Genomic DNA, 18,203 nt, shown 5'->3' on the forward strand with positions numbered 1-18,203 from the left:
CAATCTTCTTGTACCATACATAACAAGTTTCCAGGTAGTAACCTGCAGAAAAGCATATTAGAATACTATCTCTGTTGTCACTGTGGAGGTACACAGTTTACCTCCCCTCACCCATTTCCTGCCAAATAGACATAAAACAGGCTGGAAGTTAATCGGAAAGCCCAGATTTGTCCTCTTCAAGACCTTTTCCTGTGGATCAGCATCTTGACAAATGGCTAATGTGTGTACAAATTTTGCTTACAAAAATTTTATTGAGCCTAAGATACAGCACAGTATAGGAAACTGCATATTACTGAGACCCCTTTTGAGTGCCTCATTTCCTTCCTGGGTCATTCATAATAAAGTCACCCATAATAAGGCCTTGAACCACTCCACTGAGGTTTGCCTGTGGCTTTTGACAGCATTTTGGCATCTAGCAAAAAGCTATGTATTCACTCAAACCCAAGCATGTCTAGTTTTTATTGCTTGTATCAGCATCATAGAGTTGGAAAGGGCTTCAAGGACCATCTAATCTTCTTCCCTGCTATGCAGAAACCCACAACTAAATGACTCCAGGGAGATGGCCAAGTAAGAGAGAGACTAGAACTATGTTTTCCACTAACTGAACATGCACTAGATCCTATCTGAAGGTCTATTGTAGTATGGGCAGCAAGGTTAACCCAAGGTTTTCCTCTGCAACCATTGCACCTGCAAACATCCATCCCATGGAATTGTTCCAAGTGGTTAAGGATCTCCTACACCTTTTCCCACAAGAGCAGAATCCAGACCACCCAACAGCCATCTGCAAACAATTTTCTAAGTATTTTGCTGGTAAAATTGTTCAGACCAACCATGACTTGTGTGCTCTCATTAATACAAGCCCAGTGGATGTAACCTTGGCTCCTGTTTGTTCAACATTTTTTTCATTGGTACAGCTTGAGGATGAAGACATGATTCTTGGAGAGGTGAAAGCTACCACATGTATGCTGGACGACAGAGGGGAAGTGGTTATGTGGGTACTGAAGTGATAAATGACTCTCTCTAGTAAAGGAGAGCCTGTCTCAAAGAAGTAGCCGTAATACTTCTATTGAAAAAGGTTTCCCTGAATCCTATTCTGTTGAATAATTATCAGCCAGTCTCCAATATTCCATTTCAGGGCAAGGTACTAGGGTGTGTAGTGGCTTATCAGCTGCAGGGATTCCTGTAGGAGATGGATTATACACATCTATTTCAATCTGGATTTAGGCCTGGTCATGGGACAGAGTTGATGTAGATCACCTTGGTGGACAACCTATACCAGGAACTAGACAGGGAGAGTTTCTCCCTGTTGGTTCTGGTGGATGTCTTGACAGCTTTTGATATTATCAAACATGGTATCCTCTTGGGCCATCTTGCTGGGATGAGACTGGGAGATCATGTTTTACAATGACTCCATTCTTACCTAGAGGGTAAACTCAGAAAGTGATGCGAGGGGACTCATATTTGACTCTAGGGCCTAAGGGGTCCCCACAGGGTTCTGCTTTGGCCCTTATGCTATTCACCAAATACATGAAAGCACTGGGAGAGGTTGTCCAGAGCTTTGGGGTTCGGTGTCATCAGTATGTTGCTAACACCCAACTCTACCTCCCCTTTCTATCTCAATTCACATAAGGTATTTTATGTCTAAACCACTGTCTATTGACACTAATGGACTGGGTGAGAGTTAAAAAAGTTGAAGCTGAATCCTGAAAGTTGTGGTCCCGGTCAACTGAAAGGCAGATAAGGGAACAGGAAATCACCTTGTGCTAGATGGGGTTACACTCCCCCTGAAATCTCACATTTGCATCTTGAATGCACCTTTGGATGCAATCTTGAACCTGGATATTCAGGTTTCAGCAGTTGCTAGAAGTGTATTTATACAGTTAAACTAGTGTGCCTACTGTGTCCATTCCTTGGAACATATGACTTTGCCATAGTGACATATGCCTAAGTTGCATCATGTTTGGTTTACTGTAACACACTCTATGTGGGGCTGTTAGAAGAATGTTTAGAAACTTCAGCTGGCCCAAAGAACTGTAGCCAGTGTGACATTGAAGGCTTTCATGGCTGGCATCCATAGTTTTTTGTGGGTTTTTCAGGCTGTGTGGCCATGTTTTAGAAGAGTTTCTTCCTGACCTTTCGTCAGCATCTGTGGCTGGCATCTTTAGAGAATGCTTGCTTGGAAAAATTGAGTATATACATACTGTGTGAGCCTGGGAATGCAGGAGTGATTTGCATGTGTATTGTTCTGTGCTGATGGCAGGCCTCAGGCTGGGAAGTTAATGCAAAAGAGGATTAATGTCTGCTAATTGGTGATCATTATCTGCTGGGAAAGCCCCTGACTCTGAGTGGTTTCCCATTTGCATTTGCTGAGTCCTTATTTTGCTATTCCTCAGGACTGGTAGCCAAATTTTGTTCACTTTAAGGGTTTCTTCTTTCCAGTTGTAGCCAATTGTTAAGGGGGCTGGTTACTGGGGGCTGGCATGCATTCTCAGAAGTCCCACTGAAGCTTATCTCCAGTTAAAGTAGTACAAGACTGAAACATTAATAAATGAATAAGAAATAATTTTAACAATCTGTTGTGTATCTTTTAAACCTTGAAATACATGGGAAGGTACAGATTCATCAGTAGTTTGTGTTAATGGGAGGGTGTGCCACTGGAGCACTCCTAGTTCCTGCCACATAGAGCCACTACACTGAGGCAGGAGAAGGGAGACCCACCATCCTTAGGGGAATTATTGTAGGCATGTGGCAGCTGAGTTGCCAGCAGCATCCAATGAAGATCGTGATGTCCGTAGCCAGTTCTGGGTGCTGTTAGTTATCCACCTAACAGCTAGCAAGCCCCAGTCTTCCAGCACATTGCTGTATTGTCAGTTTCCCTCTTCTTCATGCATGGTGTCTAGTGCTAAAAGCAGTAGCTTTCTAACCATTTTCATGATCTACTGTAAAAATCAACATTTTTTTTTCATTTGTGTGATGAATCAGTCAAGTAGATTCCATACAGTTCAACTACATTTATTTTGTTTTAATTATCTAGACTTCAAGGAAATAATCTGGCAGAAAGAACAGAAGATGTGTCTGTTTCCTCTCAGACCCTTGAGCAGGACATATCAGAATCTGTTGGTGAGTTCTGGGGAGAGCAATATCATCTCACATGAAAGAATCTAAATGAATAGGTATCTATAAGATACATTCTGAAATTGCCACAAAGAATTTTGTTTAATTTCAGAGATGAATGTTTCATATGAATGGTTGTATTGCATGTTCATTTTTCATTTATTAGATTATAGTGATGTGGTAAAAATAGTTCATTAGGCTTCTTCCCTATTATTTACGTTTATGTTCCATCTCTTAGCTTTTGCTTCTATTCACACCGCATTCCCTGTTGAGATTGGATTTAACAGTGTGGAAAACGCTGATGTAGATCTGCTTTTTGAAGATACCAGGACATTGCTGATTCTTGGCAGAATTAAAATGCTTGTCTCTGCTTTTTGGATAATGATGTATAACTTGGTTAGCAGGCATAATGTTATTTCATTCAGAATGCCTCTCATGTGGCAATATCTCCATTCTGAATTAGCAGAAAATTCAGAATGCCAAACAGTGGAGAAAAGTGTTTCACAAAATTAAGAGTCTGTATCAGGTCAGGTAATATGAGATATATTACATTGTATTTAATTATACTAATATCGTGCCTTATATATAAGTATATCAGGGTGGTATCCAATAACACCAGTTAAAACTGTTTAAAATAATTTAAAACAGAGTTTAAAACCAGTCAAATGTATAAGACAATTGAACACAATGTACATGTCCAGATCTGTATTTTGTCTAAGGTTATAGCAAAAAGACATCTTTCCTTGATGCTAGGACACCAGCATTGGCATAAATTCAGTCTCCAAGTGGTGAAAACCATTGGGACCCCATAGGACAGAAGGCCATTCCCTCCTCTCTGTTGGGACACAGACAAGGGCCCCTCCAGCAGACCTCAGACTTTAAAGATCCTTCTTCAGGTCTCAAGGTCCCGAGGCATTTAGGACTGTATGAATTCAGAGAAGAAATGTATTGGCGACCAGTGCAATTCTTTTTAAGCCAGTGCTATGTGATTTTATGTGGATCCCTGCTTAACCCTCTAACAGCTGCTTTTCCCACTAACTACAGCTTCTGAATCATCTTCAAAGGCAGCCCCATGCATAGTAGTAATCTAATCTTGAAGTTACCAGTGCGTGAAGTACTCTGTCAGCATTATCCTATTTAAGAAATGCCATAGCTAGGAGAACAATCAAAGTTGGCCCAGGCACTCTGAACTTTAGCCTAAAGTGACAGAAATGGATTTAGGAGTATTCTGATGTCTAATCCCTCATGGGGGATTCAGAAGCATTCATGACAAATCACTTACCTCAACTTGAGAACCACCAATCTGGAGCCTTTTCCAGATTCAGCTTCCATTTGGTCCTCATCAGCCCATTACAGCATCTAAGCATTGGTCGAACACCTGCACAGCTGCATCTGAATCAGATGACAAGGAGAAGTAGCACTGAGTGTCATCAGCATATTAATAGCACTCAGCTCCTAAACTTCTAAAAGCATTTTAAAACTAGTTTCACGCAAACTGTTGTAAAACAGAAGCATATAATCATCAGATTTGAAGGGTCAATATATTATCACAATGTGAATTTACATCTCCCAAAAGAAAAGTAACACTCATAGTTTACAAGTTCTGGTCTGTAATCCTTTGGTGTTTCACAGGCATCATTAATGTGCCACTTACAGACAGTAGGTCTGTGTTGTATTTTTTATTTTTTTTTGTTGAATTAAATAAACTCATGGTGAGAAGAGGGAGGATTTAGCTCTACTGCTTCAATTAGCTCTGCCACTTCATTTGTGAAGAACAAAAGCCTGAAAAGGAAAGTCTCCTTTATCTGTGACAGCTTGCTGTGCCATCTAGAACCCTGGAAAATCAGGGCTCTAGATTACACAGGGAGCCTTCACATTTAGAGCAAACTCTCTCCTTTAAATGGGGCTAGTTTGCTCTACATGTTTACTGTATATGCTGCTAAAGAAGCAAAAGCAAGTAAAATGGATGCAAACCAAATAATGCAATGTAAAGATGGCAATATGGGGGTATATTAAATTCACTGTGTTTATACATAAGTGTTTTATAAAATGATTCCCCCACTGCATTCATGTATGATGAAACAGTCTTGTAAATAAACTGTGACATGGACATCACATCCATTGAAATTTAAATTACTAATATCTTCTAAAATATGGTAAACTTCATATTTTTTGTTGTTGTCTCTGCCACCAGGTAGATTTTGACCTATGATGACCCTATGAAAGAGAGACATCCAAGCCACCCTGTCATCAACAGGCCCACTTAGGTCTTGCAAACTCAGGGCTGTGGCTTCCTTGGCTGAAATGCAGTCTTGCTTTTTTTACTACTTCCTTTTTTTCTACTGCCTTCCACCACACTATTGTCTTTTCTAGCAAGTCATGTTTTCTCCTGGTATTCCCAAAGTACAACAGTCTCAGTTTAATTATGTTGGCTTCCAGGGAGAGCTCAAGCCTGATTTGCTCTAATATCCATTTATTTGTCCTTTTGGCAGCTCAGAGTTTTGGCAGAATTCTTCTCCTGCACCACACCTGAAATGGGAAATTGCATATTTACCAGGCCATTTCATTATCTGTGGAAAATTCACCAGCAGTTTTCAATGACAAACATCCACACAAGTAACACATGTCTGTCAAGACTGGGATGGAAAAGAAAAAGGGCGAGGGAGAGGCCATGTCAACATACACAGAACAATAATATTTTTGCAAATTTCTTAGATAAGAATAATTCAAGGAAGTACATCCATTGTAAACTCATTTCAACATATGTTAACATTTATCAGACAAAGCTGAAATCTTAAGTTGTTTTAAGTTGTCAACAGTAATACAGTGCTACAAAAGAACAGAAAGATTTTTCTGCTCGTGATTATTAACAAGGATACAAGATCACTAGCAGACCATTAATATAGCTTTGAGGAATTCAGAAATGGCTGTAGCCCAAAGGCCTACATGAATCTTGTAGGGAATAGTATATTCCCAGAACTCTTTGGACATGTAGTATCACAGACCTTTAGGATTTCTTTCAGATATCACAGTCATGATATCTGAAAGGGCTATCTCAGAATCATAGAGTTGGAAGAGACCGCACAGGCCATCCAGTCCAACCCCCTGCTATGCAGGAAATCTCAAACAAAGCATTCCCAACAGATGGCCATCCAGCCTCTGTTTAAATACCTCCAAGGAGGGAGACTTCACTACACTCTGAGGAAGTGTGTTCCACTGTCGAACAGCCCTTACTGTAAGGAAGTTCCTCCTAACAGAATTATGGTCCAAAAGCATCTGCAGGACCAGCTATTTAATCCAGTTCAGAGTTACTTGAGTGATACCAGGAATCACACACTTTCTTCTCTTTCCATCTCTGCCATTGCTGCATGAACATGAATGGAATCTTCAACTTCCAGATTTAAATGAACAGTAGTTGACAAGGGCGATTATCACATGGAGGTTATCCTGTTCTGTTCCTGTCCTGTCCTTCCAGCACAATTGTGGGAACATTTCAAACATCGCACAGATCCCATTATTAGAATCATTGAATCATAGAGTTGGAAGAGACTGCTAGGGCCATCCAGTCCAACCCCCTGCCATGCAGGAAATCTAAATCAAAGCATCCCTGACAGATGGCCGTCAAGCCTCTGTTTGAAGACCTCCTCAACTTCATTAAAGCAATATTGGCCAGCATTTTGTATTAAGGGAAGTTTGTGTTACTGCCATGCCACTTTAATGGCGGGTTAATGGTGGGATCAGTGCTACAATTTGAAAGCTTTCATGCTATCACAGTCACAGACAGATTAAGGATGGGATAAGGACGGGGAGTGAGGACGTCCCTATCCTGTCTCTGTGTGATAATCTCCTTAATCTGTAGTTAATACAAGCTATACTCAAATTATGGTTTAGTATAATTAACTATAGTAAAAGCTATAGTTTTGTGAGTTCTAACTCACAATATGATACTGTGGTTAGTTTTTTTTAAAATGGAAGAAGAAGCTGTTTATCTTTACCAAACAGTTGCTCTTAAATGTTCTTTATTGGTTGGAAGAATGTTTTACTTGTTTGTTTAACAACAACAACAACAACAACAATTTATTTATATTTCCAAAAAGATCAATGTGGTTTACAAAATTACATAAAAACACATAAAATGCATAAATGATTTACACAAACAAATAAATAAAATGCCTAAACAGTACATAACATTTGTTTGTTTTGAATCATATCAGTGCTTGGAGCAGAAATCTCAATGGAAAGCAGTGATGAATTGGAGAATGTACCCCAAGCAGTCAAGCAGGTAAGAACCACAACGTTATGAATGCTACCTTGAGTACTATGGATGATTGCAGAGCATAAAAATAATCCTTTCTTGTTAATCAACTACAAATTTGACCAGATGAATTATCTGAAGTACTACTTTTGGCATACATTTGAAGGATACAGTACAAGCCTACATATCATATTCCTTCTCCTTTAGATGTGGAGTGTACCTTCAACAAAAATAGTAATCGAGTTCAGTATATATTAGAGTCAAACTTTCAGAATTAACTAAAGTAATATGCAGTATGAATAAGTATCAGAACTTATGTATTAAAATTTAATTTTACTATTGCTGGACCTTAATTTTTTATAGCTAAATTTTTGACATATAATAAGTAATGTAATATATGGGCATCTATAGATAAAGATAATATCTTTTAATTCACTTTAATTATAGAGACTACATCTGCTTAACTCTGTATTTGAGATCAACTGTACTTAAACATTCTGACCTGTCATGTTCATACTCATTTTTAATATATACAGTTGGTCCTTGGTATCCACTAGGGTTTGGTTCCAGAACCCAATGTGGACACCCAGATCTGTGGATGCTCAAGTCCTATTAAAAACAATGGCATAGTAAAATGGTGTCTCTTATATAGAATGACAAAATCAAGGTTTGCTTTTTGGAATTTATATTTTTTGAATATTTTCAAGTGGTGGATTGTTGAATCTGTTGGTAAAAAAAAAACTCCATGGATACAGAGGATGACTGTATATATTATATGTTTAATAATATTCCATGACATAAACATAGTGTGCTAGCATTAAACCGCTGTGCCATACTAAGCAAACTAATCTATTTTTGTTATTTTGCTATTAGCACTAGAGTATGTGCTAGTCTCTTCAGAACAGGTACTCTTTTCTACAAGGTGTTTTACTACAATGAAGACAGTTATATTTTATGACACATCTTGTACTCATTTGGGTCTCCCTTGATTTCAAGAACTTAAATAAATTGTACTGACACTCTTTTATCAAAACAAATTCTTATAACAGCTTCCTCACACTTGTTAGCATCAAAGAAATACTTAATTGTGTGTGAACTTTGTCCATGAGCCACTTAGTTCATCCAAGCGTATTTTGCAGTGTATTGCAAAATTTGAATTGGAAGCATACTGTCTGGGTGAGCTAGAAGGAACATGAGAAATGTATTTCTGGTTCTTTAATATGCATCCTTCATACCTACAGTGCATTTTAACTCTGGATTCTCATGCCAAACTTACTTTGTTGCTAACAGAGAAGATCAGACTTTTCTGTTTCCCTTCTGTTTGTTTATATTTTCAATTTATCAGTCCATACCCAAAATAGAAAAAGAAAGCTATGATCAGACTCCCAGAGCCATCAGGGGAATACCAAATTAGATTAGAGCAGCAGAACTGGGGAAAGAAAAACACTTTGCCGCTTTGCACATTCCACTCCCCACAAGCTGCTGTTACTCACTACTAGTGAAACTCCCTGTTTTCAGTTGTGGGGGTAATCGTTTCAGGAGTAATTTAGATAAGTGGAAATGAAGATGGGGACTAAATTTCCTTTTGCAAGGCCTGCAGTCCCAGCCTAATTCAGGAGAGCCTGTGTGGCTGTAGCTGCCTTTCAGATAAATTGAAATGTTGGGACAAGTCTATTTTGGCACACAGTTTTGTTTTTTGGGTGACATAAGCTAAAATGTTTATCCTCCACTGCTTTTTACTTGTTGGCACATAAATATTATATCCTCCTCAATTTTACCATGTCTGCCATTCTTTTTATCTTTTATTTGTGATATTGGTATGCATGATTTTTGTTGTTTTGAATCATTTTTATCTTAGATTAATGAATGAAGAAGGATGTTTTTTATGAAATATCTTTCTTTCACTCTGTGAGGAATACTGTTTTCAGCCTATCACTGCTTTCTTCTTCTACATTTATTGAGTAAAAGATTTTGTTCTAGACTTTAGAAAAATCAATGTAGATATTCACATCGGGGGGGGGGGGGAATCACATTTGGAATGGATGTGATCCAGAAGTACAGTGATGTCATAAATTCTGGAGTTCAGGAGTGATTATTCTTGATCTATCAACTGAGAAAAAGAAGGAAGTGCTAAGGCAGGATTAAAGCTGAATATTAAGAAAACAAAAATAATGACTACAGAAGAACTACATGAATTCATACTAGATAATAATACTGTGGGCCCTCCCCTTATGCGGGGGATCCATTCCAGACCCCCCGTGTAAGGGAAAATCCGCGTATGCTCGAACCCCATAGGAAACAATGAGGTATGTGTATGTGGTGGCAGCACAGCACGTGTGCCATGGGCATTTGCAGCATTGTTTATATTGTTGCGTGGCTTCTGTGTAAGCAGGAAGCAGCGTATAGTGTGCCCGCGTATGGTCCAGGCGCATTGTAAAATAGAAATAGTTAATACTTCAGACATAGTTCTACAGAAAATTGATTGCCTCCTGGGGAGCTTCTCTTTGGACATGTAGCCTTTCTCTGTTCAGTAAGTCTGCTCAGTAAAAAAAGGTATCAGAACTGAGAATACTTTTAAAATGTTAATCACTCTCAGCTATTCTTTGTATTTTTGTATGACTGAGAAGACCAGTGTTCATTTTGTGTTTGATTGTAAAGAAAGAATAGATACAAGGAGATAAACTGAAATTGTAAACAATCAGGAGAGAAGAAATAAAATTAGAGGGACTTGGAGAACAGGTATGGAGGAGGTGATGATAAATATCACAGCGGGATTCAGTTTTCCTTGGTATTTTGGCTCATTTCCAAGTATGGGCATGTTTCTGGATTTGTTGTTCAGTGTAGAATGTTATGTTGGGGGCAGTGAGCTTTTCATCTGTTCCATCTGATGTTGTGATATCAAGAAGTGTTATAGCAGGAATGAACAACAGTACCAGGCAGGGAACCACTTTTCAAGTTTGTCAAATGTCCAAAGGCTAAAATTTTGTTTAAAATATAAAATAATGGAAAAAAAATAGATTAAGACTACCCTCCCATGCTTGCTTAATTATTAATGTTTCCTTTAAGTATAAATGAACTTTAAATGTGCTTAAATTAACTTTGGTTAATATGGTATCAGTTATATGATATTGATCATTGTAACTGAACTAAAAGGAAGTAAGGAGTGAAACAAATGGTCAAAAAGAGCTGGCTTCCCAGTGGATTGGAGGTGTGGCATTCAGACAGCAGCATGCCCCCAGTCTGCTGGGAAGCTGCATGGTTGACCGCACATGTGACAGATTCATGGTGTTTTCGTGGCGCAACACTTACACACACTGTGCCGAAGAAATACTGAAAAAACACCAACACAGCAGCAAAGACCCTTTTCCCAAGGCAGAAAGGGTTGGGGGCATGGCATGAGGTTGCAGTTGCTGCAGCGGTAAGGACCTGCCATCTTTTTCACCCCAACTTGATAACCTATTTGACTTTAGTTCATTTTCCCATTATAGTGTTATTTATCATTAACTACTATGCGTTTAGTGATTTGCTGCTGCATTTTGACAGCCAATTGTTATGTCATTTTTTTCTTTTAAAAATTAATAGTTCTGAGGGGACACTGAAAAGGTTTGAGGCAGCATGCAACCCACTGACCACACTTTGCCCAGTTGGCATCTGTTTATCTAGCTGACCTCTGTTGACTCCATGCATGATTTTACCTGTACAACTTTAAGTATATTTAACAAGCCTATAATTTGCTAGTGTTTCTTCTTGATTTTAAAAAAATTATTAATTTCCAACTTCTGATCAAGGAGAATGTAGCTATTCTCAATATCAAAAGGGAAAATAACAGGCACATGATAGGGAAATATTGTTTCCAGTTTGTTTTTCTAGATTTAGAACTCTATTTGATACTTTATAGTTGATATAAATATCTGATACAAATATAATATATAAAGACCAAGACCTTGAATAAAGGATGGAAATGTGGAGGTCTATATATGCATTGGGGCCTTTATTTTATCTCCTAAAAAGCAGAATATTCTAACAATAATGCACTTACTTTTGAGCTGTGAATTAGGTTGCAAATTTTTTAAATGTGGATGTTTCTCTTGTATGCATATCCTTATTGATGTATACATTTGACAATTCAAACTGCTTGTACAAAACAATCTTAAAAATCCTATAGAAAAATCTCTTCTCTATACCTCATTTAAATTTCACTGAAGTCAGTAAAGGACAGTAGAAGCCTTCCGAGAGGGAAAATTTCCATCTAAATTAAAGTTAGCAGTGGTTAAACCACTACTGAAAAAACCCTCTCTGGACCCCCTGGCGAGAAATTTTTGGGCAAGGTGATCGAGAGAGCAGTTGCCTTCCAACTCCAATCTGTCTTGGATGATACCGATTATCTGGACCCATTTCAAACTGGCTTCAGAGCAGGCTATGGAGCTAAGACAGCCATGGTCGCCTTAGTCGATGATCTCTGTCTGAGCACCGACAGGGGAAGTGTGACCTTGTTGGTGCTCTTGGACATCTCAGCGGCTTTCGATACCGTCGGCCACAGTATCCTTCTGGAACGCCTGAGAGAGTTAGAAATCGGAGGCACTGCACTCCATTGGTTCCATTCCTACCTCTCGGGTAGATCCCAGATGGTGAAGCTGGAGGATGCTTGCTCCTGTAGGAGGGAACTGACATCTGGTGTCCCTCAAGGAGCTATTTTATCCCCATGCTGTTTAACATTTACATGAAACCGCTGGGAGAGATCATCCAGAGATATGGGGTGAGGTGTTACCAGTATGCTGATGACACTCAAATATGGTTCTCTATGTCTCTGACCGACACAGTGTCTAAGGACGTCATCTCTTCTCTGAATGCCTGCTTGAAGGTGGTAATGGGCTGGATGAGGGAAAACAAACTCAGACTGAATCCAGAGAAAACGGAAGTACTAGTGATAGGCTCCCAAGGTTCAAAGAAGGAAATTTGTCAACCCGTCCTTGATGGGGTCACACTTCCCACGAAAGATGAAGTTCACAGTCTAGGAGTACTTCTGGATTCGTCCCTGCAATTGACATCTCAAGTAGATGTGACGGCCAGAAGTGCTTGCTATCAACTTTGGTTGATACGCCGACTGCGACCCTACCTGGACCGAAGGGACCTTGAAATAGTGGTACATGCACTGGTAACCTCTCGTCTAGACTTCGGTAATGTGCTCTACATGGAGCTACCCTTGTACCAAATTTGGAAGCTTCAATTAGTACAAAATATGGCAGCCAGACTGGTCACCGGTTCTTCTAGGTTTGACCATCTAACACCTATTTTGAAAGATCTTCACTGGCTCCCTATTAGCTTCTGGGCACAATACAAGGTGTTGGTTATGACCTATAAAGCCCTATATGGCTCAGGTCCGAGTTACTTGCTGGACTGCCTCTCCCCATACAATCCACCCCGCATCCTTAGAACATTGGGCAAGAATTTATTGGAAACTACGAATCCCAAATATGCTTCCACTTCACAAAGAGCCTTTTCAATAAGGGCTCCGAGACTGTGGAACAGCCTTCCTGAGGACAACCGATTGGCACCCTCACTAGAGATCATGACTGACATGCCCCTGAATGAGATGCTGCTTATTTGCTGATTGTACTGTATTGTGTATTGTATGGTTATTCTTAACCATTACTTAATATGTTGGATCTAATCTTTATAATTGGTTAGAGAATTTTAATTATATGTAATCTGGGGAAAATGAAATGAATGTGAGAAAACATGCCCTTAGGTTCAGCAGTTTAGGTCTAATTGAAGATGGGGATTAAAAGTCTAACCCATAAGTTAGACAGAGAACATGGGCTTAGAGGAGTGTTTGAAGGAAGGGATAATCTACCAAACAGAGATGTGTTTGTATCAGAGCTTGGAAAATAACTTTTTATATTACAGTTCCCAGAATCAACCAGCTAGCAAGTGCAAATATCCAGGTGGACTGGAGGATTCTCAGAGTGACATTCATAAACTCAAAGAGTGACATTCATGAACTCAAAAGTCAATTAGTCTTTGTGTTAGTTATCCCTTTATATACCCATGCAATTTTTCATAAAGCAAGGAATTTTTTTTGGGGGGGGGGACACACCAAGATTTTTATCTTCCAAATTACAGTTGTTAAAAACATGTAACAATGTTCTACCTGCATTACAATGGTGCATGCAGTTGTGGAGACTTTTCTGCCTGCATTAGCTTGAATCATAGTTTGGAAAGACCAGCACAGTATGTTTTTTTTATGTAAGAAAGGAACTGGCATGCTGCCTGCCATACAGAGCAGAAAGCTTGTAATTTCAATTACATGGCTTTTCAAGTAGAACAGACATTGGGCATAGAGATTAAAAATAGCTGCCAATATTGCAACAAAGCTCTGAGGAGGATTATTATTTTTAGATTACATTTTTAAAAAAGACTGGCTCACAACATGTGAATGAACAGATCATGGAGCAAAAAGACTGAATGGTGAACTCTGAAAATGAGTAATAAGAAGAACTCTGGGTACAGAATATTTTATTAGTTGCTCAGACAGGAATTAGACTTTTTAGAACCTCCTTGGTCATATTCATTGTATCATGTAAAATATTTCACCATATCTGAGATTACTGTACAAACAGTTCCATTTCAAATTGATTAGATGGAATTGCTCATCTGCTTATTAAAGACTTGTGAAGAGTTTTCTTGGTTGCAGAATTATTTCATAAAACCAATGGGAAATATGCAAAAATTAAAAGCTCATTCATCCAGTTTAACTATATTTAATTCTGACAGGAATGTATTGTTAAATGGAATGATGCCGTCTATTATGCTTACCATCTATTGCTTATTTCCTCTTTTAAATTTTTTTAGTCTGGCATAAATCCCTTTACAAGCTGTGTGCTGTTATCATCTGAGAACCTCAAAATCAGAGGTGTGCTGGTGCTACATGTATACATCTACTCTGAGATACTTTTTTTTTTTGATTACACAAGATCATTTAATACCTGTACAAAATTTGTTTTTTCTTCTCATATAAAAATGGTAAGAGACCGTGTGTTTCAAAAATCTTTAGTGGGGGTGATTATATACAGAAGGAGGATTGATCCTATGAAAGATATAAGGATCTATATTCCCAAAAGTTGCTGGTTTATTATGCTATTTTTATTTATTTCTGGGGAGCACGGGTTCAGAGTCCAAATACAAGAGAAGAGCTACTTTTTCATCTCTTCAGATTCCTCCTGTGGTAATACTACTCTGTGCATCATCCGTGCAATATATAACATTGAAGACAGGCATATTATTATTATGACAGGAAAGCCAATAAACCAAGTTCAGATTCCTCCACAGATTGACTCTAGGCTCTTGGATTAAGAGCTCCTCTTTCCCCCCAAAGCAATAAAGCCAGTATTTCAGTTATGACATACAGAATAATAAAACAAAATAAGTGCATGAAAGAGGAGTGCCATTTCAATGAGAGAAAAGGGAAGTCCTGTTCCTGTTTCAAAGGGTGTCTGACCTAGATTTCATTGACAGTTTTAGTAGCCGTAAGAACACCTGTCTGAACTCTTCTGATCCAAAAAACTTCTTTTTGAGTCTCACACAGCTCAAGTTTGATCCACACAGCTCCAAGTTTGCAGAAGCAGAGATCCACATGCATTGGTCAAGTATGCAAATATGCATTTAAAGTGACACTACATTCACCACTCTCCTTCTTGGTTAGTGCATAATTGTCTGTCCCTGCTGAAACTGGTGGCAGTGCAGCCTGCCTGCCGTATCAGCAGGCTAGCTATCTATGGTTTTGAGCATCCATGGTGAGCCTCACCCCGTATACATTAATGGTAGCACATGGACACAGCCACACAGATGTGAGCACGTTGCCATCCATAGTCTTATAAGGACTTGAGATCCTGCTATATTTTGCATCCACCTGGAGAGGGAACCAAACCCCACAGATATGGACAGCTGGCTGCTAATTTGGTTACACAATCATAAATCATTGAAACATAGAATAATAGAGTTGGAAGAGACCACGAGGACCATCCAGTCCAATGCCCTGCTATTCAGAAATTCTCAGTCAAAACATCCCTGACAGATGGCCATCCAGCCTCTGTTTAAAGACCTCCAAGGAAGAAGACTCCACCACTCTCCAAGGCAGCATATTCCACTGTGGAACAGTCCTTACTGTCAGGAAGTTCCTCCTAATGTTGAGGTGGAATCTCTTTTCCTGTAGCTTGCTTCCATTGTTCGGGGTCTTGTGTTGTATAGCATAAAAATGTTTACTTTTGCATGTGGAGATAATGCTGCATATTTCTGATAATGTTGCATGTTTCTGTTGGCCTATGTGTGTAAACTTTGCTTTTGAAAAATTACATTAAAGCCAGGGATGGAACCAGTATGTCAGAACAAAAGAGCCCTGCTCTTATGAACAGGCCTGTCTATTCCCACAGTAGTAGCCCAGTTTCCTATTGGAATCTCATAAACAGCATAGGTACCACCCTGTGGTTCATGGTCCTCAGTGCTGGTATATAAAGTTATCATGTTTCTGATACTCATGGTGGATGGCAATCATAACTCTTGGCAAGACTGAATCCAGACAAAATGGAGGTGCTCACAGTAGTGTCCCCGAAACCAGGAATTGGATTGCATCCTCCATCCTAGGCGGGGTCACACTCTCCATCAAGGACTGTGTTCGCAGTCTGGGGGTGCTCCTTGATTCGTCGCTCCTGATGTCAAATCAGGTAAATGCGACAGTCAAGAGAGCTTGTTATCAGCTTCGGCTGATACACCAGCTGCGCCTTTTCCTGGAAGTAAAGGATCTTGAGACTGTTGTTCACGTGCTGGTAACCTCACGTCTAGATTTCTGTAATGCGCTCTACATGGGGCTATCCTCGTACTTGGTCCAGAAACTGCAACTAGTACAGAATATGGCAGCCAGAGTAATTTCCGGAACATCTAGGAGAGAACATATTACTCTGATCCTAAAGTCCCTCCACTGGCTGCCTATTAGTTTCCGGGCCCAGTACAAGGTGTTGGTTATCACTTTTAAAGCCCTAAATGGCTTGGGTCCAAACTATCTTCGGGACCACCTTCTCCCCTACAATCCTCCCTGCACACTCCGCTCCTCTGGGAGAGGCCTACTTCAGCCACAAAAGTCTAGGCTCTCGGCTACCTCCCAGAGGGCATTTTCCATCGTCGCCCCCAGACTGTGGAACAGCCTGCTGGATGAGATCCGTCTACTTACATCCTTAGACAGCTTTAAAAAGGCTGTTAAGACGGATCTCTTCCGGCAGGCCTTTCCAGAATAGTCAACCCGGCCTCAGGAAGCTCCCATAAAGAGATACTGCTGCTCCCATTGATCACTGTTGTATTGATTATTGTTCTGTTGTTCTGTTGTATTGTTTTGTTGTTTGACCCTTCGGTCAGTTTTAACCTATATGGTTTTAATTCTTTGTTAGATTTAATACCTTTTTAAGGGGGGGAGGGTATCAGGGATTTGATATGTTGTATATTTTTAACTTGTTAGTTGCCCCAATTGTTTTCAGAGGGGCAGGATACAAATAAATTTTATTATTATTATTATTATTATTATTATTATTATTATTAGTGGAAGCTGGTGGTTTTAGTTTAATCTTTAAAGGCACTTTAAAAGTGCCAAATTTATTTTGAAGACAGGATGCAGCACTTCAGACAGTTCCTTTAAATTTTGGACTAAAGCCAGTCATGGTCCTACTGACATCAGAGCCACAAGTCCCCTCTGCTCTTAGTTAATGAAAGGCTTGACAGCCTTATGCGTGTGATGAACAGAGCACTTCTTTTTATTTTACCACAGCAGAAATCATTCATCTCCTTGCTCAGCGTGGCAAACTCAGGTTTGTACTGGGTGGTGAGTCCAATTCTTTGGTTCTCCAGGGTTGGTGTTTTTTTTGTTTTGTTTTTTGGTCTTCAATTCCCAGAAGCCCCAGCCAGTTTGGCCAACAATCAGGAATTCTGGGAGCTGAAGTTCAAATTATCTGGAGGACCAAAGTTTGGGAACTACTGATACAGGGTCCTGAGGGAACCAGAACTAGAATAATAGAGTTCTAAGAGACCACAAGGGCTATGCTGTCCAATTACCTGTCTGCCAGGAACACAGAATCAAAGCACCCTCAACAGATGGCTACCCAGCTTCTGTTTAAAAACCTCCAAAGAAGGAGACTGCACCACACTCTGAGGGAGTGTGTTCCACTGTTAAACAGATCTTACTGTGAGAAAATTCTTCGTAATGTTTAGTAACTACTCCACTCAGTTATTCATTTGCAGTATAGAACCATTTAAAACTAAAAATGTATAACCATTTATAAGTGGAAAGGGCCAAGCTACTAGTGTAAAGATAACAAGGTTTTGCCCTTTAGTATACTGATTTCTTAGGAGTTGATAAGTTCTAAGTGCTGTTGTGCAGATTCAAACACCTATGGAGAACCTAATTGAACCTATGAATCTGGGCTTCTGAATTGGTTAATATTTTTGCTGTGTTGGGTTTTTTCCTCCTAAATATGCCAGATTGATTGTGCTGTTTCAGTTAGACGAAAGTGATACCAGTTTTTATTTTTGTTTTTTAAAGACATTAGTATTAAGTCATATGTCTTTCCCTCATCCATTCCTAATTACAGTATTTTTCCAAAAATGTATGGAACTAGTTAATGTATGGATTGAATTTGAGGTTTTTATTTTTATAAATGTTTCATGCCAGGATGAATTTGTCTGTAGTAACCTGAGTAAAGACAAAAATAAATACGATGTAAGTGAAAAAATAATGAAGACATGGGGAAACAACTTTTGAACATTGACATATGGCTGACCTCAGCTGCTGGCA

General features: G+C 39.3%; 1 protein-coding gene across 1 annotated transcript in view; it reads left to right on the forward strand.

The window, feature by feature from the left end:
• The window catches only part of C4H8orf34 (chromosome 4 C8orf34 homolog), a 126,311-nt gene that overhangs the window by 88,755 nt on the left and 19,353 nt on the right, over nucleotides 1–18,203 (forward strand). The window contains exons 7-8 of the mRNA XM_042464446.1: nucleotides 3,035–3,120; nucleotides 7,329–7,396. Coding sequence (XP_042320380.1) covers nucleotides 3,035–3,120; nucleotides 7,329–7,396 — 154 coding nt within the window. The remainder of the gene's footprint in view (nucleotides 1–3,034; nucleotides 3,121–7,328; nucleotides 7,397–18,203) is intronic.

The sequence above is a fragment of the Sceloporus undulatus genome, chromosome 4 (genome assembly GCF_019175285.1).
Source record: "Sceloporus undulatus isolate JIND9_A2432 ecotype Alabama chromosome 4, SceUnd_v1.1, whole genome shotgun sequence".
In the NCBI taxonomy this organism is placed as follows: Eukaryota; Metazoa; Chordata; class Lepidosauria; order Squamata; family Phrynosomatidae; genus Sceloporus; species Sceloporus undulatus.